The sequence below is a fragment of the Sapajus apella genome, unplaced genomic scaffold (genome assembly GCF_009761245.1).
Source record: "Sapajus apella isolate SASKATOON/1434 unplaced genomic scaffold, GSC_monkey_1.0 scaffold117, whole genome shotgun sequence".
Lineage (NCBI taxonomy): Eukaryota > Metazoa > Chordata > Mammalia > Primates > Cebidae > Sapajus > Sapajus apella.
The window spans coordinates 843,137-870,717 of record NW_022437057.1 but is presented as its reverse complement, the minus strand read 5'-3'; the positions used below and the strand labels follow the sequence as shown (position 1 = coordinate 870,717).

General features: G+C 54.1%; 1 protein-coding gene across 3 annotated transcripts in view; it reads right to left on the bottom strand.

Moving 5' to 3' along the window:
* Nucleotides 1–5,024: 5,024 nt before the first annotated feature.
* The window catches only part of FGF18 (fibroblast growth factor 18), a 36,910-nt gene continuing 14,353 nt past the window's right edge, over nt 5,025–27,581 (bottom strand). For all 3 annotated transcript variants that reach the window (XM_032260338.1, XM_032260337.1, XM_032260336.1), the window contains 3 exons: nt 26,430–26,610; nt 13,286–13,392; nt 5,025–6,096 (listed from right to left, as the gene is read on the bottom strand). In XM_032260338.1, coding sequence (XP_032116229.1) covers nt 5,830–6,096; nt 13,286–13,392; nt 26,430–26,610 — 555 coding nt within the window. In that variant the 3' untranslated portion in view covers nt 5,025–5,829. The remainder of the gene's footprint in view (nt 6,097–13,285; nt 13,393–26,429; nt 26,611–27,581) is intronic.

Genomic DNA, 27,581 nt, shown 5'->3' with positions numbered 1-27,581 from the left:
TACCGAGCTGGTACTGAAAGGAGACTGAGGTCTGTGACAGTCTTTTTAAATCGGCTGTACCTCCAACCCACCCCAGAGGGTGGGTGACATGGGGCCTGCAGCTGCAGGGCGGTCAGCCTGGGAGACTGGAAGAGCAGGGCAGAAATTCTAGCAAGTGCTAATTGGGTCATGAAGCTGCCCAAGGGAGGGGAGGGAATGCCTGATTAATGGCTGTTTGCTCTGCAGGGGGTCATACACCGGGTCTACCTGCCGCCTCCCCTCCTTGCCAGAGCTAGAAACCTCAGCCAGGAAGCCAGGCTGTCTTGGGACAGCAAGGGTGAGCCTTGCCGCCATCTGGTCCCCAATTCTGCTGCCTAATGTTTGTAACAGACCTGCAAGCTAATTGCATGGTTGGGGAGCAGCCTTCACATCTTTAGCACCTAATTCACTATTGTTCTTTGGAAGCCCCAATCCTGCTGCTGGGGAGGGAAGGTTCTGCCCCATTTATGGGGCTTTCAAGCCCCAGGCCATCCCAGCCTGGCCTTGTTAGGCTCCAGCTGGGCAGGCAGGCAGAAGGGCATCCCCTCAACGTCCTGCAGGCAGCCTGGGGCTGTGCCTCCCCACACCTGCGGCTCACCTGGCTGGCACTGGTGACACACTCCCAAAACACAGCCTCTCCCTGGGGAAGGCCCTCCCCACCCACCCTGGTAGGGCCACTTGCTTCTCTGGCCCTCAGCTTTGGAACTTTATTCCCCACTCCACTCCCAGCAAAGGCAGAGATGGGGAGGAATGCTGGGAAAGGGAAAAGTGGGAACAGGGAGGCCTGGGTTCAAATCTCAGCCTGGTTACTTTCTACCATAGAATCTGGGTCAATGACATTCTTCTACAGGTCTCAGTTTTCTCATCTACAAAATATACATCCTAACATCTATCTTGCCAGGCTCTTGTGCCAATCAAATGTGATCAGAGTAACAGCTAAGAGAGCAAGAGTTGGCCAAGCGTGGTGGCTCATGCCTGTAATCCCAGCACTTTGGGAGGCCGAGGAGGGTGGATCACAAGGTCAAGAGATAGAGACCATCCTGGCCAACATGGTGAAACACTGTCTCTACTAAAAATACAAAAATTAGCTGGGCGTGGTGGCACGTGCCTGTAGTTCCAGCTACTCAGGAGGCTGAGGCAGGAGAACCACCTGAACCCTGGAGGTGGAGGTTGCAGCCGAGATCGCGCCACTGCACTCCAGCCTGGTGACAAAGTGAGACTTCATCTCAAAAGAAAAAAAAAGAGAGAGCAAGAGCTTACTCTGCCCTAGGAACCATGCGCTAGAAGCTGGATGTGTGGACATCAAGGTGTGTATAGAGCAGGAGGGCAAGGGGTGGCCACAGGTGGAGAAGACTCTGGATCCAAACAACGCACAGGGCAGGGGAGGTGGGGAGAATACCCTTGTCTCCAAATCCACTTCTGTCCCAGATTCAGGGGGCCCTTCCTACCATTCTTGCCTGCCTGTCTCTTGAAATGCTAGGGCAAGGGTCAACTTTCACTCACCTCCTGCACCATGATAGGGCTGGGGGGGGTGGTGAGGACCCCCTTCCCACTGCCCTCTGCTGCAAATTTGGGAAGGATGAGAAGAAGAGCCTGGCTGGCCACTGAAGGGGCTCCTGACTCACCTCACCCACTATCATTCCTATGAATTGATCATCTAATGGGCTCTGTCATTAACTCGCTGGGGGACCTGGAGGAAGTCGCTTACTCTCTGGTCTCGGCTCCCTCCTCTCTAAAACAATGAGTTGGAGAGAGAAGCCTGAGAGGATGAAGCCCCCTGCCCGGGGCCCCTCTTCTGGGGCAGGAATCGGAATCATCCCCAGGTGTTTGCCCTGCTCTCTCTGGAGCATTACATTAGCCCCACAAGGTAGAATCAACTGGGATGAAGATAGACGCCACTCACAGAAAAGACGTGCCTTGCCCAAGGTCACGCAGCTGGAAAGTGGCCACGTCAAAAGCAAACTGAAGCGCTCCAGGACTCATGTCTCTGTGGTCTTTATGACAGCAACGTCCTGGGGAGGCTGTGGAGAGTGGAGAAGGGCCGCCATCAGCACCTGGAATGTGGTCTATGCCTGCCTCCACCCTCTGGTGGGTTGGGAAATGATGGACACCAAGGGAGAAAGACTGGAACCCTGGACAGATGCCCAGAGCTCCGGGAGTCTGGACTCGGGTCAAGTTACAGCTCTAGAGACAGACAGGCCTGGGTTCAAACCCCAGCTCCTCTATTTATTGCCTGTGTGACTTCAACGAAGTGACTCTCTGAGCCTGCTCTATAAAGTGTGGTTAAAAATGCCCACCTCAAAAGCTGGTGGGGTGGGCCCACTGTTCTGAAAGTCATAGACATTTTTCCCTGGAGTTCCTACCCAGCCAGACTATGGCAACCCTCGCTAGCCTCCTACCTCAAGCAAGCGTTCCCAAGGCGACAGCGTCCATGGCTGGGAAACGTGCCCGCCCGCCCACTGTGCTTATCATCAACATATTTCTCATAGCTCAGGAAATGTCCAGAAAGTTCTGTCTAAACAAAAGCTGGGCCCACATCTTCCAACGTCAGGGACACTAAGAGGCAGGACAAGGAAACAACGCTGGTCCCACTGCCTCCAGGGATGAAGCAAAGGCGAGGTCTTGGGTGCAGGAGGACAGGGGCCTGAGCTGTGTTGCGGACAGAGGTGCATCAAAGCCAGTGGCAGGAGCAGCATCAGATCAGAGTGAGTGCCTGGGCTTTGGCACTGGGCAGCCGGGCTGGATGCCACCGGTCCTCCTCCACACAGTAGCCAGAGCAATCCCTTTAGGTGGGAGGCACATCACGTGTGGCTCCTCATCTCACTCCAAGTGAAAGCTCAGGTCGTGGTCTGCCTCCTCCATTTCTCCCCCCAACCCCACCCACTCTGCTCCAGCCCCTCTGGCCCCCTTCATCCCGCGACATCCAGGCTGTGGCACTCTCTGTGGAACACTCTTCCCTCGCTTCCTTCCTGTTCAAAATCTCCCCCTCCAGAAGCCCCCCCCCCAGACCACCTCATCTAAAATAGCATCCTCTATCCCCTCACCACGTTTTATTTTTTTCTCATGATTTGTCACTCCTTGGCGTTATATTTTGCATCTGTTTTATTATTGATCTTCCCTAATAGTATGGAAGCCCCATGAGGGCCAGGGCTCCGTGCAGTTCACTGCTATATCTTCAGCCCCTGGGAGAGTGTCAGGTACAGAGTAAAGTCAATAAATATTTTTTGGATGAATGAACAGATGGTTGATTGCATTCTGGCTCCACAATTCTCTAGCAAACACCTATCTCTAAGGGTTATTGTTTTCATTAAATAAAATAATACAGGAAGAGTGAACGCAGCTGACATATAACAGGTTCTCCATCGATGACAACCTGAATCACTGTGATTATCAGCCAGTGTCTCAGGCTGTCATCTGCTCAATGTGAGGCCTGGGGCAAACTGATGCTCTCTTGGAGTCTCTGTTTACTGTCCAGTGTGGAAGCAGGGGTGCCCACCTCCCACGCAGGGGAGTTGTCTGATGGATACCCAGGCAGCGCACCTACTGAAGCCCCCAGCAGAGCTTCCGACGATGACAGGCACTCTCCAAGTGGCAGCTATCGCCATCCTGGAGAGGCTAAGATTTGGACACGGGCCCGATGGCTTTCTTATTGTGTGATCTTCGAGAAGTGGCATAATGTTATGAGCCTCAGTCTCCTCATCTATAAAATGGGGATGATAATGGTATCCTGAGAACACCATGAGATTGTACAGCTAAAGAGCTTCACAAAACTCTACGGAAATGTGCTGTGATGGACAGAAGGGTGAGCCAAAGACATTCGGGACAGGGCCCAGGGGTGAAGGGATAAGGGTTCATAACACAGACAGCAAGGTCAAGACCAAGAGCTGTGCTCAGAAGAAGTGGAAACTCACCCCAGCCAGGAGCCTGCAGAGAAGGCACTCCTGCCCCTCCCCACTGCCTCTCCCCCACCGCTCCTTAGGGTCTCATGGGGACTTCTTCTGACCAGCCCTGGAGGGGGAGTTTTCAAGGGAGGCAGGTGACAGCCACAGGACCCCCGCAGCAGAGGTGATTTCCGCCTCAGACCACCTCCTGCCCCACCAGGAATATACGGTTTGTTCCAACGCTAAGGTTGGAGACCAAGCGGAGGGAGAAAAACAGAAACAGCCCCCCACCCCAAGCCTGACGCTCACACAGCCCAAACCTCAGGACAGAGGACTCACCAACCTTCAATCTGCCTCAACCCCGAGACGAACCTGGCCTCTCCCTGACATCCTGGGCCAGGCCCTGGGAAATAGGTCGTGAAGGTGGGTTCTTGGAAGGTAACATCACCAGATTCCTCAAGCTCCAGCCCATGAGAGTTTGCAGAAACACCAGGTCCCCAGCTGACCTAAATGCTCCCACCATATTTCCGTGTTCAGCCTGTGCCTGGCAAAACACTGATGTGGATGACACAAGTGACTCAATCAATTAATCCCTAGACTGCAAGCTCCAAGAGGCATGGTTTCTTGTCTGTTTTATTCTTATTAATTTCTAGTACTCAGAAGACTGCCTGGCACTTAGGAAGTGCCTAAGAAATATATATTGAATGGATGAATCCATCAATAAATCAATGAATAAAGAAATGAATCAATGAATTCCTATAAGTGAAATTCCCTGAGGGCCGGGATTTTTTCCATGTTCTTTGATAAATCCCCAGGGCCTAGAATCAAGCCTTGGCACAGGAGAGGTATGAGTCAACGCATATGAACAAATGACGGAAGCGGTCACTGAATCAATGACCCATTAGAATGGAATCTCCCTGCAAGCAGGGATTTCCATCTGTTCTAAGGCTGCCTTCTCAGTGCCTGGTGCATAGTGCATAGTGAATGTCAAATGAATCTTTCAATGAATGAATGAATGAATGTGCAAGGCCCCAGCTCTCAGTGCAAAGACCACAGACCAAACAGAAAGCAGGAGACACAGAGGCCACACTGCCCCCCCGCTACTACCAGCCACCACTCGCCTCATGGTTTTTTAAATAATTTGTCTGTTGTTTTTAATTGTTGAGGCAGTAATACTTGGTTCATGAAACTGCAATATACAGAGAGGTGAAATAAATAGCTTATATATATATAATATATATAATATAGCTGGTTTTAAAATATTCCCTTATCATTGGTGTACTAGGTCACGTGAGTCACGGAAGGTTGATAGCAGCATCCTCCAGAACTGCGAGCAAGGCAGGGTCACCATGATTGGACGAGGCGTCTGTCGTCAGGAGGTCGAGGCGCGGAGAATTCCCAGGGGCACGCCTTCCCTGCGCGGTGTCTCGGGGCAGCTTGCAGTGGACAATAAATAAATGACTGCAAACCAGAGAGCGATTTTTGTTGGAGTTTGGGGCAGGGATAGAGGATTGGGAAAGTCAGGGGGAGTTTGTTGGTGGGCAGAGTACTACTTTCTCTTTTTCTTTTTCTTCTTTTTCCTTTCAGAACCTTTGGGAAAAGACTTTGGTTTCTCGAAGTGTTGGTTTCCTCATTCAAGTCCTCCTCTGGGGACGAGTTTAGAGTTGTCTGTTCCTATAGAGAGACAAGCACCTGTGGGTTGACTACAGTCCCTTTGCATGAGTCTTTTGTCATCGGGGGTTTCAAGTCAACAATAAAATCCTTATCACCCCTCCCCCCAAGAGTTTTGGTTCAGTTTTTGTCTTCTTTTAAACACAATATACAAAAATAGAGCTTCTTCCTTATTTTTCATGTAAAAATATTCCTCTGATGCAGTTCTCTGGGAGTGTGAGTGTGGCCAGGGCGACCTGAGGGGCCGCGGCGGGATGGCCTAGGCAGGGTGTGTGGGCCGGATCCGACGGGACCTCTTGGTCACCGTCGTGTACTTGAAGGGCTTCTGAAGCTCCGGCTGCCCCTTGGGGTAGCGCTTCATGAAGTGCACGTCCTGCTGATTCTCCCGGGTCTTGGGGCCCTTCCTCGGCCGCCCCTTCTTGGTGAAGCCCACGTACCAGCCACAGTACTTAGCCGACATCAGGGCCGTGTAGTTGTTTTCCAGAACCTTCTCGATGAACACACACTCTTTGCTGGAGCCATCGGGCTGCAGGGGAGAAAGGGGGAGTGTTCAAGAAAAATATGACTCAGTGATGCTTGCTAAAGCACAGTAAGGAAGGTTCATTCAGGACCACCTTGATCGTTGTAGGGACAACGTTGCAGGGTTTTGCAGTGGGGGAGAAAGACTGGGCTCAACTCTGAATACGGCATGGGCAGGTAGGGGTGCTCCTTGGTTTACAGCCAAGGAACAGGATGGAAAATGACGAGGGTACGGGGGATTCTGGCTAAAGCCACCTAACAGGATTTTTGCTGAGGACAGGCCAGGGAGATCAGACATCACCTGGGGGATGGAGAAGGATGAGGACCCCGATCAGATATCGAGAGTGGGGGGTTCTTGCTAAACTGTCTTTGCGAGGCTCTTGCTAAAACTGGATTTTACAAAGAAGTGCACAGATAGGCGTAAGAGAAGGATCAGGAGGCTGACGCTAGTTTGGCCAAGCAAAGAGTCTTGGTCAGGAGGAGGAGAGAAAGAGGACAGCAGGTACAAGGGGCATGGGGCAGCACAAGAGAGAGAGCCTTCACTTCCTGGATCTGTAGAGTAAACTTTTGTTACTGGCCCCTGCATCTTTCCCCACCCTCCAATTAGGTAACAGACTCCCACTGCCATTCAGAAATCTATTCCTTCCCCACTCTCCACCCTCATAGCCCAGGAGCCCCACCTCATCCCTACCAGAGCACGACATCCAGACACTGTTTTCCCTTTGGCTTCAGTGACTGGCTCATAGGTGAGCATGTGACCCAAGCCATCCAATCAGAGTGTTCCTTGAGACATCTTCTAGGCAACCCCAAACATAGGTGGATTTAAACTGGATGAGTTTGTAAGGCTGAAGCAGAGGCAGCCACTTTATCACCATGAGGGGAGATCCTGTCTGACAGTGAAGCCAGTACAGATGAAGCAAAGCCAAGAGGGAGAGAAGGAGAGAAACTACATCCTGGCCACATTATTTGGGCTCTAGATCCGGTCACATCTGAAGCTCAAGTTACTTCATGGTTATGTGGGCCAATAATGGCTCATTTCCTTGAAACCAGGTGATCCTGCATTCTATCACTTACAACAGAAATGAGTCCTGATGGGTTTGCACAAAACCTGACATTAAATCAGCTACTCAGCTGTAACTCAACTCCACTTTGATCTAGTTAAATATAAATTACATGTAACGTGGGATGTGGTGCATTTTCATACTTAGTATGAAGTAAGGTGGGGGTCACTAAAAATAAGAGATTTCACATGGCTGAACTCCCAACCGTGCCGTCGGTTGTAGGATCTCAGGCTCCTGGGCCAATGTGTGAACTCTCTTGGGAGTCTGGGTATGCTGGGCAAAGAGCACTAGATTTGGAGTCAGAAACTGAATGACCTCTAACAGTTCCTTGTATAACCTCAGGCCAGTCAGTCCCACTCTGTAAACCTCAAATTCCTCATCTACCTAATGGGAACAACGACTTCTGCATCATAGAGACATTGTGGGAGTGATGCTTATAAATGAATCTGACACTCAGTAGGAGCCTGCTAGATTACTCCTGAAGGGCAGCTGTTCCCGACAGGGCTGGCGTCCTCCCTTGGATCTGATCTGGACACAGGGTGGTGGGGAGGCAGGGCTTCAGTCTCCTCTCTGAGACAGCCGAATTGCTCGATGGGGAAGAGTGGGAAACACACAAAGTTGGAAGGCCTGAATTAGCAGCACTCGAGTTTCCAACTAACATCTCCAAATTTAGGCTGGGCCCACTCCTCGTTACGGACGGATGCCCAGCCAAGCTGGAAGCCCAGCGGTCTGGCTGTGTGTGGAGACTGAGGTGTGAGTTCCAGCCTTTTGTTTGAAGTGGAAAACAGGCTGAGGCTTCCAGGAAGACTCACCTTTGAGCAGAGGGCAAGCTTAGGCCTGCAGACCAAGGGCTGAACTTCGCAGAAAGGGACAGGCAGGGTAAGAAAACACTCTCTGGAGGATGAGATCTTTCGAGGAGGCTGCAGAACAGGCAGGGGCAGACCGGGGACACATACATGGGACCCAGAGGACAGTACGGGTGGCGTGAGCAGTGAGGGTCTCCTGTGAGGAAAGCCAGGGCAAGTGTGCAAGGCAGGTGGAGGGGAGTGGTCCCTGGGCTCTGGGTACCCCATGGAAAATTCTGGAAGCTGTCTGTCCAACCTGAATCCAGGTTCTTTGCCTGGTCTCAACCAAAGAGTTGGAGCAAACAGAACAAAGACTACACCATGATGCTCCCCAATCCTAGAATGCCTGCCACTGCCTGGAAAATGGCTTTCAGCCCTCCAGGCTCAGCTCAACAACTGCCTCCTCTGGGAAGCCTTCCAGGACTACGCTTTATCTCCTTGGGCAATTCCTCTTCCTCCTTCAAGAGCGTCAAGCCTTACTGGGCTCACATACTCCATCTTCTGAACCCCATTCCTCCTCCCCACAACCCAACAGAGAAATTCCACATCCGCCCACTTCCGCATTAGCCCAAGTGCCTGATGAGGTCGGGCTGCTTCTCAGTTCTCTTATTGCTGAGCACAGGCCTTAGCTCAAGACTGGGGTGCCCTGAGAACTTGGGGTTGAACACATTTTCATTAGGATGGAAATGGTGGGATGACACATGAAAGGGGTTTCCTCCTGAAGGACACAGACTCTCCCTCCTGGATCTGTTATAAATGTCCCAGAGAGAGTCCTAAGCTATGAGAAGTCCCTCCTGGGATACACTGATTAGGGAGACAGAGCAAGCTGAGCCCTAGAAATCGCCTAGCCCACTTGGTCTCCCTACTCATTCATTAACCATTTATTGAATGCCAGTTATAGGCCAGACATTGCTACTTCCATTTCATTTCATCCTCTTCTTTGACTCTACTTGGTAGAAGAAAGCAGAGCTCCGAAGCAAACAGGCTTGTCCAAGGTCATGGAGTTTGTAAGTGGCAGAGCTGGGATGTGACCGTGCCCTAGCCTGGTCTCAACCAAGCACTGCAGCTCACTTCTCCTCTGCCCAGTTCCAGAGAGGTCCAAAAGGGGAAAGGGTGAGAAGGAGCAGGTGCTGCCCGTCAAAACGTCTCACCTCCCCCAGGCCCACATAGCCACCATTGGCACAAAGCAAGGTTTTGGATGTACAAGGAGCTACCCAGTGCCAGGCATGCAGGCTCAATACACGTCTGGGTTTACTTAAGAGGGTGGAAGAGCTGGGCATTCTTACTTAAGAGGGTGGAAGAGCTGGGCTTTCGGCTGAAATTCACGAATCTTGGGAGCCAGCCCTGGGGCTATGATGATCACAAGTTCCCCTCCATGACCTCAGGCAAAAATGGGTAAGAAGTTAACAGCAGGCTACACTTGGGCTTGACACATGCCTCTGCCCCTGGCTACCGCTATGACCCTGCTCACCACACAGAGAGATTCCAGAAACACCTGTGCTTAGGTCCCACCCCCAGAAACTCTGACTCAATTGGTTCAGGCAAGGCAGAAGCATCAGTATATAAAGAGTAAGTGAATATCCCATCCCAGAACCCTGATGATTTAGCAGAATTTGATCTCTCCCCTGATACCACCTCCAACCTCTTGCTTCCCGAACTGGAGCCCTAGTCCCTCTATTTGATCTGAAGATGGAATCCTGATAACATCATCTGCCCTCTAGATCCCGTCTTACCCAAAACTAGAGCCACCCCCTGGACTGTGTTTTTTTTAGTTTGTTTGTTTGTTTTTTCTATATAAGCCCTACATTCTCTTTTTTGCTTAAGGCATTTTAGGTTGAATTTCAGCCACTTGCAACCAAAGCCATCTTAACAAAGATGTGCTGGTGGGCAGAGCGCTCCCCTGCCCTGAAAAGGTCTGTGACTCTGTTGCCCCAAAAAGGACTCAGTGATTGAAACAGGTGGGGGCAGATGAGAAAACTACAACCTGGGCTGTGCCTAGCACATCATGCTAGATACTCAACAACTGTTTACAAAATGAAAGGAAGCGCCACCTCCTGGACCTGGTGACATAGGTTCCAGAGGGGTAGCAAGGAGAAGAGGGGCCACCTGAGCATGCAGGAGCTGGGGACAGAGCTTTGGCAGCTGATTGGTACAATTCGGCAGAAAGAGTAACTCCAGCAAGGTCCTGCAGCCTCTGGAAAGCTCTGTTGAGGGCTCAATGTGGGTGCCCTTGCTGTGGCCAGGGATGTGCAGGCTTGGCACACAGACGGCCCAAAGCTGTCCCATTGAGCCACTCCAAAGGACTCGGCACTGGAGCTGAGAAGAGGCACTACCACAGGTGAAGAAGTGACTTGTAACCCGGCTTCAAAGGGGGAAGGGACTAACAGTTAGCAAGTGCCTACTTGTCTACTAAGTGCTCAGATTATCATTCCCATTTTACAGATGAGGACGCCGAGGCTTGGCAAGGCCAGGGCGCTTTGACTCCCTTGGCTTGATTTGGACAATTCAGGCTGTGGCTTAAGAGTCAATCCACAGACAGCAGGAACCATGTTTCTCTCTTTGGTGCCCCAGCAGCCCTTTGGCCAGGTATGCAGAACTCAAATGAATGGATGCAGAATCCGCCCTCAGGGAGCTCCCAGTGTGACAAGGGATGCAGGCACAAAGACAGACGGCGACCACCCAGGTCAGCAGACAGGTAACAGAGGGCTGTTCAAGGGGCTTTGGGGCTCCAGGGTGGGTGGGCTGACGGAGGCGTCCGGGAATAATGAGCCAGGACTCAGGTGGACAGAAGAAAGGGCAGTTCCAGCAGAGGGCACAGCATGGGCAGTGCCCAAAGGCCCCATCCAGGGAACAGTGGTGCCCAGTGCCATGCATCTGGGGCATAAGGAATGCATGTGCCCGGGGAGGCTCCCCAGGGCCTTCAGTGTCCCATAGCAAGGTGGGAAGACCCATGGGTGGGTCTGGAGTTGGGTGGGGGTGGGCGCAGGCCATGTGCTGCCCTCCAATGCCGTAAGAGCTGTAGGAAGCCGAAGGTGGGCAGTGGGGAAGGGCCTGGAGGTGCAGAAGCCACACACCAGGCAGCTGGGACAACGACTTCTGGGAAGGTAGGGGGCAGAACAGAGGCAGTGGCAGGGTTAGAAAAGGAGGGGACTCCCAGGACCCGAGGCCCGGCTGGGCAGGGAGGCTGTGGCGGGGGCGGCAGCCCAGGAGCCAGATTCCTGCCTCGGGGGCCAGAGAACGAGGGGCGCTGGGCGAGGCGGAGGCCAAGCCTAGACAGGTGGATTTGGGGGCGCCCTTGAGTCCCACCCCCGAGGGAGAGGGGCAGAAGACAGGAGGCTGGCAGGGGCTGGGGGGCGGGCGTGGAGGCCGGGGCGGGAGCGGGGGAGACGCCGGGGGCCGGGGCCGGGCCTCCCTCCGCTGCGCCAGGGCGCGCCGCGCCAGCTGAACCGTCACCAATATTAATGACGGGAGAGAGGGCGAGGGGGCAGGAAATCGGAGCCGGCTCCTGTGGAAGCGGTGACTCAGCGGCCAGCCCGAGGGCGGGAGGCGGCGGGAGGCGGCCGGCGGCGGGGTGGGGGGGCGGCCCGAGGGGACAGGGCTGCTCTTTTGACCCCCGCGCGGCGCTCCTGGGGTCAGGATGCCGGGAACCGCGCGCGCAGACGGCGAGGGCGGGCCGCGGCGTGGGCACGGGCACTAGCGGGTGCCGCCGGCCCCTCCTGGGGGAGAAAGAGAAAAACGAGCCGAAAACTCAAAGCAGGTTGGGCCTGGGAGGCGGCCCAGGCGGGCAGGAGAACAAAGCGCCTGACGCGGGGCTGGGCCGCGCCGCCACAGGAAACGGTCGGCCAGGCCAGGGGGACCCGCCAGGCCAGGGGGACCCGGCGCCCGCGCCCCGGTCCGCGGTCCCGGCCCCGACCCCCGTCGCCGGCCGGCCGGCCTCGTAACGGCGGAAAGTGAATCACTAATTAAAACCACTCCTCGGCATCCCGGAGGCTCGCTCTGCCGATTACTATTATGTTGCTCTTTGAGAAGCCTCAGTTGGTGTGGGCAGTGCGGCTGGAATCTTTTCCTTCCAAACCCGGCTTTGAATCCCGTGGAGCTCTAGTGTGGGACCTGGGACAAGTGCCCGGGCGTGGCCGAGCCTCGGCTTCCTCATCTGTGGAATGGGGATGGAAGCCGTGGCAGCCTCCTGGGACTCATTTTCAGTTCAGTGCCAGGCAGAAAGTCGGTGCTCAATTAGCGGAGGCTATTGTGACCGTAATTATTAACAAAATAATGCGACAATGCCCTGGCTAGGATCCCTGGCCTGTTACACCCTCCCCAGCCTCTTGGGTGTGGGGCGAGGGGGAGAGGGATAAGACGGGGGATTCAAAAAATCAAAACCATGGCCTCACCCCCTGCAAGATGTAATGAACCACAAATAATCAGCCAGGGCATTGCCCCCAAGCAGAAGCCCCTCCCCCTTGGAATCTGGGCCTAGCCTCCACCCCCCTCCACCCGTCCAGGCAGAACCCCCTCAACCCTAGTCATACAAGCTGGATATGGGAGTGAGTCAGTCCCTGCAGAGAGAAGGGACAGAGGGCCTGACCCTACCACAGAGCTCCTGTGGATAACACCTTTCATTCAAACACCAACGGAAGCCAGTTCGTGACTTTTGCAAACAGGTGCACCCAGCAAACAAACTGGGGTGCTGAGGAGCAGCATCATTGAAGACTCAGGTCCCCCTGCATGTGGGTTTCCCCCTCCCGAAGTCCCCCCCACCTGAGGGTCACCCCTACCTGCCTCCACCCTAATTTGTTACCTGCAGCTCTCTTGCCAGTTTCAAAGTAATAAAATCTTCCTGAAATGCTAGAACCATGAAGCCCAGCACTGAAGAGGCGGCCGGGTTCCGGAGCCCACTACTACAGGACCGTTGGCACTGTCAGCCCCTGGCAATTGTTAAAATGATCACTGCAGCCACAGCCCTTGGCTTGCCAGCTCCTTGTTCCCAGACTTCAGGAACACATAGCTGGGGTGCCCCAGAGCCCCTCAAGTTTTCTCCCATGTCCAAGAAAGCCAGAGCTCCACACCCAGCAGGAGAGACCAGGGACCTATGTGCACCATAAGTTATAGCCTTGAATTCCTCAGCCTGGTGAGCTCAAGTGCCAGGGCAGAGGAGTGGGGATGGGGCAGGGTGAAAGGAGGAGATTACAGTTTCCATTTGGGGCTGACAATGCTCTGGACACACTGTTGCAGCTCCCAGAGCTGCCAGAGGGGAACCCTAAGTTTCTTGGAGTCCCAGGCCATCACTCACCTTCCCCACGAGCTTGCCCTTGCGGTTCATGCACAGGTAGAATTCCGTTTCCTTGCCCTTGATCCGGACTTGACTACCGAAGGTGTCTGTCTCCACTAGGAGCTGGGCTTCGAAAGGCAGAAGGAAAACAAGACACATTTTATTACCAGGGGCAATGGCTTGGTCTAAAGGCTGAGTGACATGGTCCCTGGTCCTATCTTTGGTCCCTCACTCCCCCAAAATCAGGCATGGGGAGGCCTAACAAGTCCCACAGGACAGATGCCATACAAATAACCACAGAGAAATCAGAGAAATAGCAGTGCCCTGCCCCTCAGGCAGGGAGATGGAAGCTACCTATCACCTGTTCCCTTCCCTCCAGCCTCTCTTGGCTCCACTTGGGATCCAGATGGCTCCAGCCAGAAGGGAGTTCTGCCCCTTGTGGCTAAACACCAGTGTGCCCTTCTCCCCATCATCACCCATCTTCCCTAGCCCCTCAGCTCCCCCAAACAGGACAAAGAACCATGCAAAAAACCATTTGCCAAAGCAGGACAGACAACCATACAAAAAGACCATTCTCCCAAAGGGATAGATGGCTGTCCAAATAATCCCCTCCCCCAAACCCAAAGCAAGACAGACAGTCAGAAAAATAATGCCATTCCCCAAATCAGGACAGCCAGCCATACAAATAATCCTATTCCCCAGATACCACACAAATAACCACAGAGGGCCTGGCACAGTGGCTCACACCTGTAACCCCAGCACTTTGGGAGGCCGAGCCAGGAGGATCACCTGAGGTCAGGAGTTCGAGGCCAGCCTGGCCAACACAGTGAAACCCTGTCTCTACTAAAAGTACAAAAATTAGTTGGGCGTGGTGGTGCACCTGTAGTCCTGCTACTCGGAGGCTGAGGCAGGATAATCACTTGAACCCAGGAGGCAGAGGTTGCAGTGAGCTGAGATTGCGCCACTGCACCCCAGCTGGGGCAACAGAGTGAGACTCTATCTCAAAAAAAAAAAAAAAAAAAGCACAGAGAAACAGCTAAGGGGACCAAGGGGACAGACAGACCCACATGCAGGCATATGCATGCACACCTCCCCTGCCTTTCGGAATGTCAAGCTATTTTCTCCAAAAATTGGGTCTGTGGCCCCTTCCTGCACAGCAAACATCTGGAGCCCCTGCTAGTGCCCCCTGGCACCTTTACCCTGGCTACTTATTGCAGGAAGGGCACAGAGAGTGAGGTGTGAGCTCTCTGGGAAAAGGTATGCAGGATATTCCACTGCCCTCCATGGAGGTCACCAAAGCTGAAGGGTAACTAACTCCCAGGAGCCCAGAAATCCCACTGAAGCCCCAGTCTCCCCTGGTCCAGGGTGGGAGACCCCATGCTACGCCATCTATGCTTCACAGAGCCTCCCTCAGGATGAGGGGTCTACAACTGATCCCCCAAAGCCCTGCCTGAACAAGGACATCAAGCAGCAAAAGAGTATAACTGTCCCTTGATTAGGCATGCTATGTCCACATCTTTTCCTCTCCCTGTGCCAGCCCACATTTTTCTCCCCAGTAGGAGGCTGCTGTGTGACTTTGGGTAGGCCACATGCCCTCTCTGAGCTCTCTCTCCTCTCTGGTCTTAAACACCCTGTGCCTGACTCCCCAACACCAGCTGCTTTCTTTGCCTGTGACTGCCCCCCTCGAAATTCGTGCACTCTTTTCCCTGACCCCTTATTTCCTAGTAGCCCCCGCCCCTCCCTCGCCCACAAAAGTTTAATTTCAGTGACAAGGGACTTGCTTCTCCATAACAAAAATCATAGCCCCAAATTCCTGAGTACAGTACCCTTGGAGCCACAAAGAGTATACCTCAGTGCCCTTAAAATGCACTAGGTATGATTTTAATAAAAAAATTTACAAATATAGACCCTGGTGCCCTGCTGTGAAAATTAAAACCATCTGGAACTTGAGATTTCCAATAATTAATCTAGCCCTCCTTTGACACCACTACTAATTAAAATATGATACCCACCTTTCCAAGAGGGAAAAAAAGAAGAATTTACATAAAATTTAAAGATCTAACAAGAATTTAGTAACTCTAGAAACAAGGGGAGGCACATTCTTCTCTCCACCTCCCCCCAGCCCTAGAAAACACAGAGTTGGGGATATTAACCAACGCTGAGATGGCGGTGGGTGGGGGTGCAAGCCCTTGATCCTCCCTGCTCCCCTTAAGTCAAACTCCCTGTCATCTCCTCTGTGAGCTCCCTCCCTGGGGCAAACATCACAGCAGCTCTGAAACTTGCTTCCTCCATATCTTCGCAAAGCTCAAGCCCCACGGAGGATGAGGAGTTATGGGGCTGCCAGAACAATTTCAGGTGCTTCTGATGAGGGGCAAAGGTGAGAGCTTTGGAGTACACAAATCTGGATAGGAATCCCTGGCCCCAACCATATGACCTTTGGCCTCAGTTTCTTCTCCTGTAAAATGGGGGTATAACCTTCGATAGCTATTGTGAGGATTATACAAAATGATGCTGTGAAGACCTTAGCACTCTGTTCTCAGAGGTTAGGGAGGGGAAACTCAGTAACTGTTATTTAAGCTTCCTACAAACCGCAAAGCCAAACTGATTTCCCAAAAGAAAAGAAAAACAAAAATACAGTGGAAGGAAATGGGATGTGTCTGCAAGGGTGGAGGAGCAGAGCTTCCCTCCCTCGGTCTTGTGCTGTGACCTGAACTTCCCAACATCCTTCAGGGCTGCAGGCATCCCACACTGAGAAGGGCATCAGAAAATGCCTGGGTGGGGGGGGCTCACTGGGTCTAGTTTCCTTCTGGCATTGCCATCCTAGGCTGTGTGACCTTGAGAAAGCCATACCCTACTCTGAGCCTCAGTTTCCCTACCTGTGCAAGGCGGAATGGCTCGATCCTATTCTCCTTCTCCTTGGGATTAGGAAGTGGGGCCTAGCAGAGGGGCAGGGGCGGGAGATGAAGGAAGTAGATGAAGCCACTGAGTTGCGGTCCAGACAACCCCACATAGGCCCAAGGGGAAGACTCCCTCTCAGCCCCTCCCAGCACGTGCCTGGACCTCTGTCCTCAGAACCGCTCCTGCTATGCTCCCCTTAGAGCCCACTGAAGCCACCCATCAGGATTGGGTGTCTTTGTCCCCATTTTACAGTGTAGGTAACAGGTTCGGAGGAGCAATGCAGTAACAGGGGCTGACCTCAGGACTGCCTGCCTCTTTCTGCTGGGGCCTGGGCTCCAGGGGAGAGGCCCCCAGCTCCGGAGGGACAGGCCTCCCAGCACAACCCCCACCCCTCACCAGCCAGGGCCACTGTAGGAAGCCCAGGCCTTTACCTGAGCTGTCCAAAGGCCCTGGGCAGGGGTTGCACCTCCACACACCAGAAGCCTAGCCACCCCCACCCCAGCATGGGGAGGGTCTATGCCTGGCCGTCATGCCAGGGGAGCCAGAGTCTGTTTTCTCCACGACCGTAGCATGCGATGGAGTGACCTAGACTCCACTCAGCACATGACATCATGAGGAGGGAGCTGGGCCAGAATTACGTAAAGTCTTTTGGGAGTAATAGCAGCAGCAGTTCTCAGAGAGAGGGGGGGTTGGGGAGAGAGAAAATGAGACAGAGAGAGAGAGACAGGAGAAGGAGAAGAGAGACACACCACCCAGGCCAGGTCCTCCGCAGCACACACCCACGCCCATGACCCAAGCGCCCAGGATGCTGCTCTCAAGAGCTAGAAACTTCATCCGGGCTCAAGCACAGCTCCATTCGTGGGGCCTGCACCAGACCAGGTGGAGGAGTTGATGACATTATCTCACCCTGCTCATCGGACTTCCTCACCGCCCCGCTGGGCCACTGTCCCCTCCAGCCTGCACAACTCAACAGCCCCCTCCCTTTGCCATGTTCTCCCCACCCACCTCTCCTCCACACCACAGCCAAAGGAATCCTTTAAAAATATGAATTTGCCAAGCACTGTGGCTCATGTCTGCAATCCTACCACTTAGGGAGGCCGAGGCAGGTGGATCACCTGAGGTCAGGAGTTTGAGACCAGCCTAGCTAACACACTGACACCCCGTCTCTACTAAAAAATACAAAAATTAGCTGGGCATGGTGGCACATGCTTGTAGTCCCACTTACTTGGGAGGCTGAGACAGGAGAATCACTTGAACCCAGGAGACAGAGGTTGCAGTGAGCAGAGATCGTGCCACTGCACTCCAGCCTGGGAGACAGAGTGAGACTCCGTCTCAAAAAAAAAAAAAAAAAAAAAAAAGAAAGATTATATAAATTAATTGTGTCCCTTCCCTGCTAAAAACCTCCTAGGGATCCCCAACCCACATAGAAGAACATGTAAACTCTTCACTGGGACCCGAAGGGGGCACACAGCCTGGCCCCTGTGGACCAACCCCACCTCCCTTCCAGCACACCAAGCACGCTCCTGCCACAGGGCCTTTGCACCTGCTGTTCCTCTTCCTGGAGGCTGCTTTGCCCAGAGCTTCCAGAGCGGCTCCTCATCTCCTGGGTTGTGGTGCAAATATTGCCCCTCAGACAGGCTTTCCCAGACCACGATGGCTAATGCCGGCACCGCCCTCCCCAGTCCAGCCCTACCCCTTCCCCTGCTCCATTTTCCTGAGAGCTCTTTGAAACTCTTTCTATTGTCGGCCTCTACCCAGCAGAAACTAAGCTCCACAAGGACAAGGACCTATCTGTCTTTACACCACTCTGACTTCCAGCGCCTAGCCCATGCCTGGCTCAGAGCGAGTGATCAGTAAGCCAGTTTTAATAAGCTCACTGACAGCCTTGTGACGTGTGGATGACTGACAGCACTCACTGGCTAATGAAAACGAAATTCAGGGAGGTGAAGTGGCTTGCCTGAGGCACATGGCTGGGAAGGGCAGGACAAGGTCTGAACCCAGTGTCTGATTCCACGGTCAGTGCCCTTCACCACTGTGCTCCTTCCTGCTGTGACTCTGGGTACCACTTGCGAGAACCCTGGGTTCCCACCCAGCCATCCCCAGCCTCAGTGACAATGCGAAAAATCTCTTCCTTCTCTGGGCCAGATCTAGGTAACCTCTGAGGCCCCTTTCAGTTCTGCGCCTCTGGCAAGTATCAGTAAGTGACATTTCTTCAGAGCGGATGATGTGCTGGGCACTGTCCTGACTACCTTACATGCATTATCTCATTTAATTCTTACCACCATCCCAGGAGGTTGGAACTATTGTTATCATCCCCAATTTGCAGTGAGAAAAAGCCCCACAGCCACACAGTGATGGAGCTGAGATCCAAGCCCGGGCAGTTTGACCCAGAAGTCTTGGGCTTCGCCTGTCTACCCCACCCCTCACTTCTCAGCGGCCCCAGTCCCTTTCCTGGGGAGTGAGTGAACAGTGAAGGAAGCAGGGGAGGTCTTTTCTTTGGCCCACTTTCTTTGGGCAGAAGTTAATGGGCAGGAATGCTCATCTTTCCCCAGCTCCGCTTCCAAATGACTTTGAGGGAGGAGGGAGTCCCTAGGGTCACCCTGAGGAAGATACCTTTGACATGGGAGATGGGGAAGCCCTCAAGACCACCCAGGGCTAGGGTGTGACCATAGCCAGAAAGGCAAGGAAGGTTTGAGACCTGATCAGGAGGAGAAAAGGCTGCATGAGACCAGAGGAGGAGGACAAGATGGGAAGCCCCACACGCCACAGCTCCCCCAGAAGGAGGGGCCACAGAGCTTGTCTCCCCAAAGCCCCACATAAAGCAGGAGCCCAGAGGCCACCCAGGGCTGGGGGCAAGAAGAGTGGCAGAAAGAAAAAGGGCTCAAAAGATCTGCTCCCTTATCCAGAGAGGAAAGCAGCAAACGGAGAAAGAGTGCAGGAAAGGAGCTGGAGAGAAAACTCTTTCTACAAAAACTCGTGTTGTCTCTCCCCACTTTAATGCCTGCAGCAAAAATGACTAAAGAATAATAATAATAGCAAACACTTATCTAAGCGTCTACCACGCGTCCAGCAATGTTAAGAGTGTGAATGTGGGGCCGGGCGCGGCGGCTCATGTCTATATTCCCAGCACTTTGGGAGGCCAAGGCGGGCAGATCACCTGAGATCAGGAGTTCAAGACCAGCCTGACCAACGTGGTGAAACCCTATCTCTACTAAAAATACAAAAATTAGCTGGGTGTGGTGGCACGTGCCTGTAATCCCAGCTACTCGGGAGACTAAGGCAGGAGAATCACTTGAACCTGGGAGTTGGGGGTTGCAGTGAGCTGAGATTATACCACTGCACTCGAGCCTGGGTGACAGAGAGAAACTCCATTAAAAAAAAAAATGTGAATGTGGAATATCTAATTTGATTGTCACAACAGCCCTATGAGATAGGAGCTATTATGCCATTTTACAGAGGAAGAAACTAAGTCAGTTATGCAGAAAAGTTCATGGAGCAGTTAAATTCCTTGCCCAGGGTCTTACAGTAGGACCAGGATTTGAACCCAGGCAGAGCAAGGCCAGAGCCAGTCTGGGACAGACGGAGACTCAGACAGCAGACATTTCACAGGCTGGTGATGACAGAAAAGAGAAGCAGCATTGACTGATTGACTGATTGACTGATTGATTGGTTGGTTGGTTGGCTGACTAATCCCAGTGTGCTTCCCCAGCAGGGTTTCCCAGAGGGTGATCAGAGCCTTGCTGTGAAGACTTTGGGTTTGAAGGGTGGGAAACAGCAGGGAAAGGGAGAGAGGCAGCCAGAGGCGTGGAGAGAGACACAGCCCAGAGACAGAGTTGAATCCCACAGACGCAGGGGACAAGCTCCAAAAAAGTGGAACTGGAGAGAACAAAGCGGGAGGGTGGATTGTTTTCCCCAAGCCTGGGGTAAAGTCCCCAACACCCGCAAGAGCAGCAGGGGAGCTGGGAGCCAGTGAGGGGCTGGCCCCCGGCCTGGGGCCCTGAGAGGGGTGGACGGTAGCTGGCCAGCTGCAAAGATCCCAGTGCTGACAGAGCTGCTGGCCGCTTTCCAGGCATCTTCCCCCAGTGAAGAACCATCCTCACTACAGACGGCCCTGAGAGGTCACACTGAGTCAGCCCTCCCTCCTTCCCCACTGAAGGCAGACCAGGTCTCCAGAGAGCAGGAGAGAGGCGGGGATGGAGGAGAAGGTATCCTTTCCGGAGACGCTTCCCCGTCACTGTAACACGCCCGTGCATACACACCCTCTGCTGTATATGGTCTTTTATCAAAGGTGCCTGCAGTTCCGCTTCTCCGTACGGACACACCAGAAAGTCAGGGGGAAAAGCATCAGTAGGGCTCATCAGGAGCTCTATTTCACCCTAGCTGCAGCTCTTGCGTAGCCATGTCAATCAAGGGGTTGGTGAGGTGTGGGTGGCCACTCCCCCAAGGTCAGAAGTTGTGGGACACGAGCTCAGAGGGGCAGGGGTTTAGGTGGAGAGAGGAAGGTCCCTTCCCTGCTGGGAGAGCTCCTGGGGGAAGCTGGGTCTGATGACCACCCTATCCTCACTGCATGGTGCAAGGCTGGCTGGATGGAAAGGAAGGGTGGTAGGAAAGGAGGGAGGGGGTGCTGATTTGCTGAGAATCTACTGTGCACTGAGATCTGTGCCAAACAGAAAGAAACCTCTTTGCCCCAGTGCCCAAGGGGAAATGACCCCTGCCACACACCCCAACACACACAGGGCATCACCCATACGTTCACTCACTCAAGCATATACTGAGAGCCTCTTCGTGGTTGGCCCCCTGTGCTGGGGCTGTAGCAGTGAACCAAGCAGACAAAACCTCCACCCTCCGGGAGTTTGCACTCTAACACAGGAGACAGATAGTGGGTACCTAAATACATAACGGAAGGTCGGATAGTGACAAGTGCTAGGAAGAGAGGACAGAGCTGGGGACTCTCTGAAAAGGGGACAATCGTACAGAAGCCTGAGTGGGTGAGGGAGCAGGCCATGAGGGTATCTGGGAGAAGAGCATTCTCAGGACAGCAAATGCAAAGGCCCTCAGACAGACAGTGCTTGGATGTTCAAGGGACGCCCGGAAGGCCACTGTGGCTGTGGCCACGTGAGCAAGCAGCAGAGGCAGAGCCTGAGGCTGCAGCAGGATCAGGAGCTGGGCATACCAGGCCTGCAGGCTGATTCAAGGACACGAGTGTTACTCTAAGTGAGACGAGCACCTCTGAGCTGTGGAAGAACACGCTCACATTTTGGGATGTGTGTGGAAAATGGACCATGGGGGCTCAACTCTGACACTAGGGGTCCCTGCTACATTGGCCACCCAACCAGCCCAAAGGACCTTGGGCCCTGCGAGGGGTGGACAGTAGCTGGCCAGCCACAAAGATCCCAGTGCTGACAGAGCTGCTGGCCACTCTGCTACCTCATTCTGGCAACTACCAGAATGAGGGAATGGAGAGGAGAGGACCCCTTCCCAGCTCCATCACCAAATCAGCAAAAGCCCTGAAGCCCCTACCTTCCTGCCTGTGTGAGCCACTGAGAGCAGCCCCTGGTTACGCTTTGAGTTGCCCCATACATATTTTATGCATCCTTCTGGCCATCTCGAAAGGGGCCCTGCTCTCTGCCAAGTCTTGCGCTGGACATGGAGACATAGCACAGAGCAAGGTCACTGCCTCCAAGGAGCTCAGACTCCACAGGGGTACCAGCCACATCAACAGATGGTTCCACCGCAGCAGGACCCTTGTTGGGACAAGGGCGAACACAGGGGCTCAGGGGCTCTGCACCCAGCCTGGGGGGCTCAGGGAAGTATCTGCACTGGGGCACGCTGACTCACCCCATGCCTGAGCTGGAGGAAGCTGCAGAGTACCAGCTTCACACCCTTTCCCCGACCCATGTTACAGGTGGGGAAACCGAGGCCCAGGGAGAGAACAGGTGGGCTCAGGGTCACGTCGAAAGTTCACAGCCTAGGCTCTTCCTACTCAAAGTCAGCCTCTATTAAGGAAGAGGGAATAGGGGGCGCTAGACTGAAGGCTCCTTGATGGCGGGGACGAGGCATGTCACTGGCCATGGCAGCCCCCTCCCCTGCTGCTTGTGCTTGGTAATTTCTGCTGAATGAGTGAGGGACGGAGGGGAGATCACACCCAATCATGGGAGCCAAAGCCCTCCTCCCTCATCAGGGCAGAGACGGCAGAGGCCTTGCTACTGGGAATCACAGGAGGATGCCTCTTCTCCCTGCATCTGACCTGCCTGGGTCCCACTGATGGCAGACAGGAGCACCACTGCTTCCCCCAGGTCCTCTTTGGAAGCCTCTGGAGCCAGTTCCTCACCTGAGCCCATGACGGCACCCTCCCACACTCCTCCCATAGTAAGGAGATCAGGTGGTGATCATTAATACTTGTTTAATGATCATATAATCTTTAGGCATAAGACTCTCTCGTTTCAATTACCCTGTTTGTAGAAGGGGAAACAGGATCAGAAAGGCTAACTCAGATCTGCGATCTCCCACTCGAAAGTGGTGGAGCCAAGACTCAAATCCCACAGGATTCCTGCGTTGATGTGCTCAATCCTCCAAATACCATCTCCCCAGCTGGCACGGCCCCTCTGCTGGCCTACCCTGGGTTATTCTAGGCACTGCCAGTCCTGGAGGCTGGTCTACTGCAAAATGTTTTTTTTTTTAAATCATTTTTTTCTTCAAACAAAGAAACCTTTTTTCAAATAAAATCAGGCAGGAATATCCAATCATAAGGTTTCACAAACTTTAAAAGCAGAGTTGCTCTGGAAACCCCCCATGCTGGAGTCTCTACAACTCCCTGCATGTGTGCTCAGCCAGGCTCTCCTTCTGAGGAGTTGGTGTCTCCCCTCTCTTCCCATCCCAGGCTTAGGGACATCCACCTCGAGGGCAGGTGGACGGGGGCCTTCTCCTCCCCACTTGGCAGATAAAGAAACTAAGCCCAGGCAGGGAGGCTGTTCCCCAGCTCTGCAGGATGCTCAGGGGCAGAGCTGCAACTGGGACTCAGTGTCCTGCTTCCTGTTCTGCGACATGGCAACTGCCTGCAGGACAGAAGTGACCAGCACCAAGGGCAAGTAGAGGGGAAGCTGATATTACCCCAGGTAGGCAGGGTGCCCCTCCCACACAGCCTCCCACCTGCCAGGTATCCAACTATCTAAGCCTCCAGCCTTCTGGCCAGCTGTGCTCTCCCTCCAGAACCCAAGGCAAGGCAAAGAAAATCCCTTATTCCTGGAGCAGCCTGCTCTTAAAGCCCCTAAGGCTTTCCCAGTACCGAAAAGCTTTAGGGGACCAGAGGGAGACCCTCTTGCAGAAGACCAAGGTCTGGAAGCCCCACTGGCATCTAAGCAGATTTCACCAAAGGACCACCCACTACTGTGGAGCAGGCCAGAGCCCCTGGGCAGGGCACCCAGACCCTCAGACCCACCCACAGAGCCAGCATCTCAGGATTCTGGCCTTTACAGAGGCAAATCTGAGGTTCTCAGTGTCCACGGGGATTCCAGATTCCAGGTGTTTACAGGGATATATCAGTGGTGTCTGCTGAGACTCTGAGACTACGTGTTATAAAATTATATGATTCTGACAAAGCATGTAGTACATCTCAGACTGCATCATTCTCAGCGGGAGCAGGTTCCTGAACTGTCCTGGGCCGCCTGGCCACCCCTCCCTACGAGACAAGGCAGGCCCCTAATGCAGATCGGCAGAGCAGCCCCACCCTCCTGCCCTGGCCTGGACACATAAATCACCCTCCCAATAATATTTGTATTGATTATCTAGATTGGAAGCCTCAATTGGCTCCATTGTCTCACTTCCTCTCCCCGGGCTCACAGATGGGGTCCCTTGGCCTCATCTGCGTTTCTAATGTGGCATTTAAATGGAGCAGCAGCAGCCAGCAAAGCCCTGCCCTGCCCTGGGTGTCGTGGGTCGGAGGAGTATAGAAACATATTCCTTGAGAGAGGACCATAAAATCTTAGAAAGTGTGTCGCTGGCAGAGAAGCCAGGAAGACCTAGTCCCTGGGTACTCAAAGCGCTGTCCACTGGCCCCGCCCAGGCACTCGTCAGACATGCAACAGATCAGGCCCCGCCCCCAAGACCCACTGAACCAACATGGGCATTTGGACAGGATCCTTCCATGGTCACATACACATTACACTTAAGAAGCATGGCTGGACATGATGGCTCACACCTGTAATACCAGCACTTAGGGAGGCAGAGGCGGGTGGATCACCTGAGATCAAGAATTCGAGACCAGCCTGACCAACATGGCAAAACCCCGTCGTCTCTACTAAAAATAAAAAATTAGCGGGGCATGGTGGTAGGTATAGTCCCAGCTTCTCCAGAGGCTGAGGCAGGAGAATCACTTGAACCTGGGAGGCGGAAGTTGCAGTGAGCTGAGATCACACCGCTGCACTCCAGCCTGGGTGACAGAGTAAGACTCTGTCTCAAAAAGAAAAAAAGCACGGCTTTAGCCCAACCATTGTGTTGTGCAGAGGAGCAACCAAGGCCCAGAGAAGGCAAAAGGCTTGTCTGAGGTCACACAGCAGGAAAGATTCCCTGAGTTCCCAGTTCAGGCAGAGGGAATTCGAGGGCAAGTGGCTTCTGGGGTGAGGGGCCGGCCATTTCCGGGCTCCCCTCCCTCTGGAGCTCCCGCCTCAGGTCTCAGGGCGTGGACAGATGGTTCAGACCAGAGTCTGACCCCCCTGTACTCTCACAGCCTGGAGGGGCCAATGAGAACTCCGGGGACTCCCCAGAAGGGCACCTCCTCCCGCCCCGGCCAGCCAGCTGCCCCTTCTGGCAGCAACTGGACAGCAGATCCCAGGGAAAACCACCACCTGGGTCTGCCCAGCACAGCCAGGCGCCTGTGGAGGGGGGCACGAGGGATGGGAGGTCCCAAAGAGGCGGCCAGCAGAGGGCCTGGGAGAGGTGGGGAGGAGGGAAGCTATGGTCCGAAGGACGGAGACAGAGCTGGTGGGGAGGGGCCAGGGGGGTGGACAGAAACAAAACGGGAAGGGGGAAGAGCCGGGAAAGGAAGAAGGGGAAAGAGAGCGGGAGGGGAGCAGAGGCGGTAAAGAGCGATGGCGGGATGAAGGAGGGAGGCAGCTGGCCCGGAGGTGCACAAGCGCAGCGTGGCCCAGCCCTGCCCGGCTTGGCCGGGCGGCCCAGCCCCCAGTGACGGTGCAGCTGCCACTCTTGGGCCCTACCATGAGGTCAGTCCTGCCCCGGGGCTGAGGGAAAATAAATGGTGTCCAAGATAAAAGGTCCAAGAAATTATTTGTCTTGTTGTCACGTCCTGACTGCAACGGGCAGGGCTGGCGGGCAGGCGGGGCATCGTCCCAGAAACGCCCAGGCTGGCAGGTTTGGCCCCACACAGAGGACCACGGCCCCAGCTCCCCAGGCTCAAGGCTGGGGCCTGGACCACCTCCCAGAATCTGGGCCTGAGAAGGCAGGAACGGGCGGGGGGGCAGGTGCTTTCCCGGTGAGGGGCAAGGACCAGGAGGCCTCGAAGCAGTCTCCGCTTTTCCTGCCTGGCAATTTTAAATAAATAATCTACGTGGTATTTGCTCAGCGTCTGTCTAGGCCAGATGCCCTCCAAGCCCTGGGAAGGTGGAGTGCTGCCTGTTTCTCTCACTGCTGAGCACCTTTGTGGGCCAGGGGCTCGGAATGTCTCACTCCTACCAGCCATTGCAGAGGCAGCATAGGCAGGAAAGTGGGGAGAGTTCCCAAGTACTCCAGGAGGGATGGGCAGTTCCAGGGTCAAGGGCAGGTCAACAGGATCAGGGCCCAAGGTGTTATGAGTGCCACATATCACAAGCGCACAGGCTGAAGCTCAAAGAGCCCATATGCACACACACACACATAATACACGCACTAGGCCGATTTCCACCACCACCGGCTTCCAGAAAGCATCACCCAGAGGCTCCTGCCCCTTGAAGTGGCTGAACCTAGGGCTGTTCCTATGGGAACAGCCACCTGCTTTAGGCCAACCCAGGCAAGTCACCAATACCACAGCAGATGCCACTTATGGGGCATTTACCAGCCAAAGAACTTTTCATTCACATCTTCAGTTAGTACTCCCAACAGTGCTCTCAAGGATTCACCATTACATCCCCATTTTACAGATCAGGAAACTGAGACCCAGAAGGAATCAGTGTCAGGTCCAAGATCAGCCAGGACCAGCAGAGCGGCATTTGAACTTGAGGTCTCTGAGGCCGGGAAGAGCATGTACACAGGGTAGGAGGAGAGGGTTGGCACATACCATACTTGTCCCCATCCTCGCCACGGGCACTGATCCTGCGGCCCAGGACCTGGATGTGTTTCCCACTGGTCCGGCTGTAGAGCTGGTACAGCCGAAGCTGCTTACGGCTCACATCGTCCCGAGCCCGCGTCTGGTTCTCCACGTGGATGCGGAAGTCCACGTTGTCCTCAGCAACCAGCACCTGGGCAGGGAAAAGGACACAGTGAGTCACCCTGGATGTCCCGGGCCTGCTGCATGCAGGAGCCAGCCATGGCCACCACAAAGACCAAGGGCTTCTCTACACCGGCTCTGAGCCAGGCCTTGGCACACACTGATAACCAGCCCATCACTACTCCCATTCAAAAATGAGGCACCGGGGCTCTGAGAGGTGAGGCAAGCTGCCCACGGTGGCCCAGCCAGAAAGTGGCAAAGCTAAGAATCAGGCCTAGGTCGATGTGACAACAAAGCTTCTCTTTCCACCGCAGCCACACAGTAAAGCAAGAATGATTCTCAGTAAAATGGAGGGGCAGAGTCCCCACCCTGATTCCATCCCAGGGTGGCTGCGAGGCTACGTGAGTAAAAGGGAAGAAAAGTACTAAATCCTTATGGACATGGGTGAGGAATGAGAGGGGATGGAGCACTGGGTCCATGGGGAAGGAGGGAGGCCTGGAGAGCCTCGTCCAGGGAGCCAGCGTGGCAGAGTCCGCTGTGACTTTACCCCCTGAAGCTGATGCGGGGGTCTCCTCCTCACCCCACGAGGGTCCTCATGCTCACTCCCACTCCAAACATCTGCCCACATCCTGAGTTAGGAGGAGCCTTTGCTTTGCATCTGCCACCAAAATTCTATCTCCCTCGAGGCTTAGCTTGTGCCTGTCCACATCTTCCAGGAAGCCTTCTCTGGTGACATCAACACATATTGCTCCCATCTTCCTTCCCCTCTCATTGGGACAATTTGCATCTGCCTCCTCATTGGCCTTCTGCCTCCACTCTCGCCCGCTGGTAGTCTCTCTTCCACCAAACCTCATCCCTTCTCCACACTCTCCCGGACTTCCCATCACACTTCGGTGAAGGACTCCTCCAAGGCCTCAGGGCCCTGCAAGGCAAGCCTCTGGCTGCTTTTCACCTTCCTCCCCCACCACGACCCCCTACCAGCCATGGTAGCCACTGGCCACC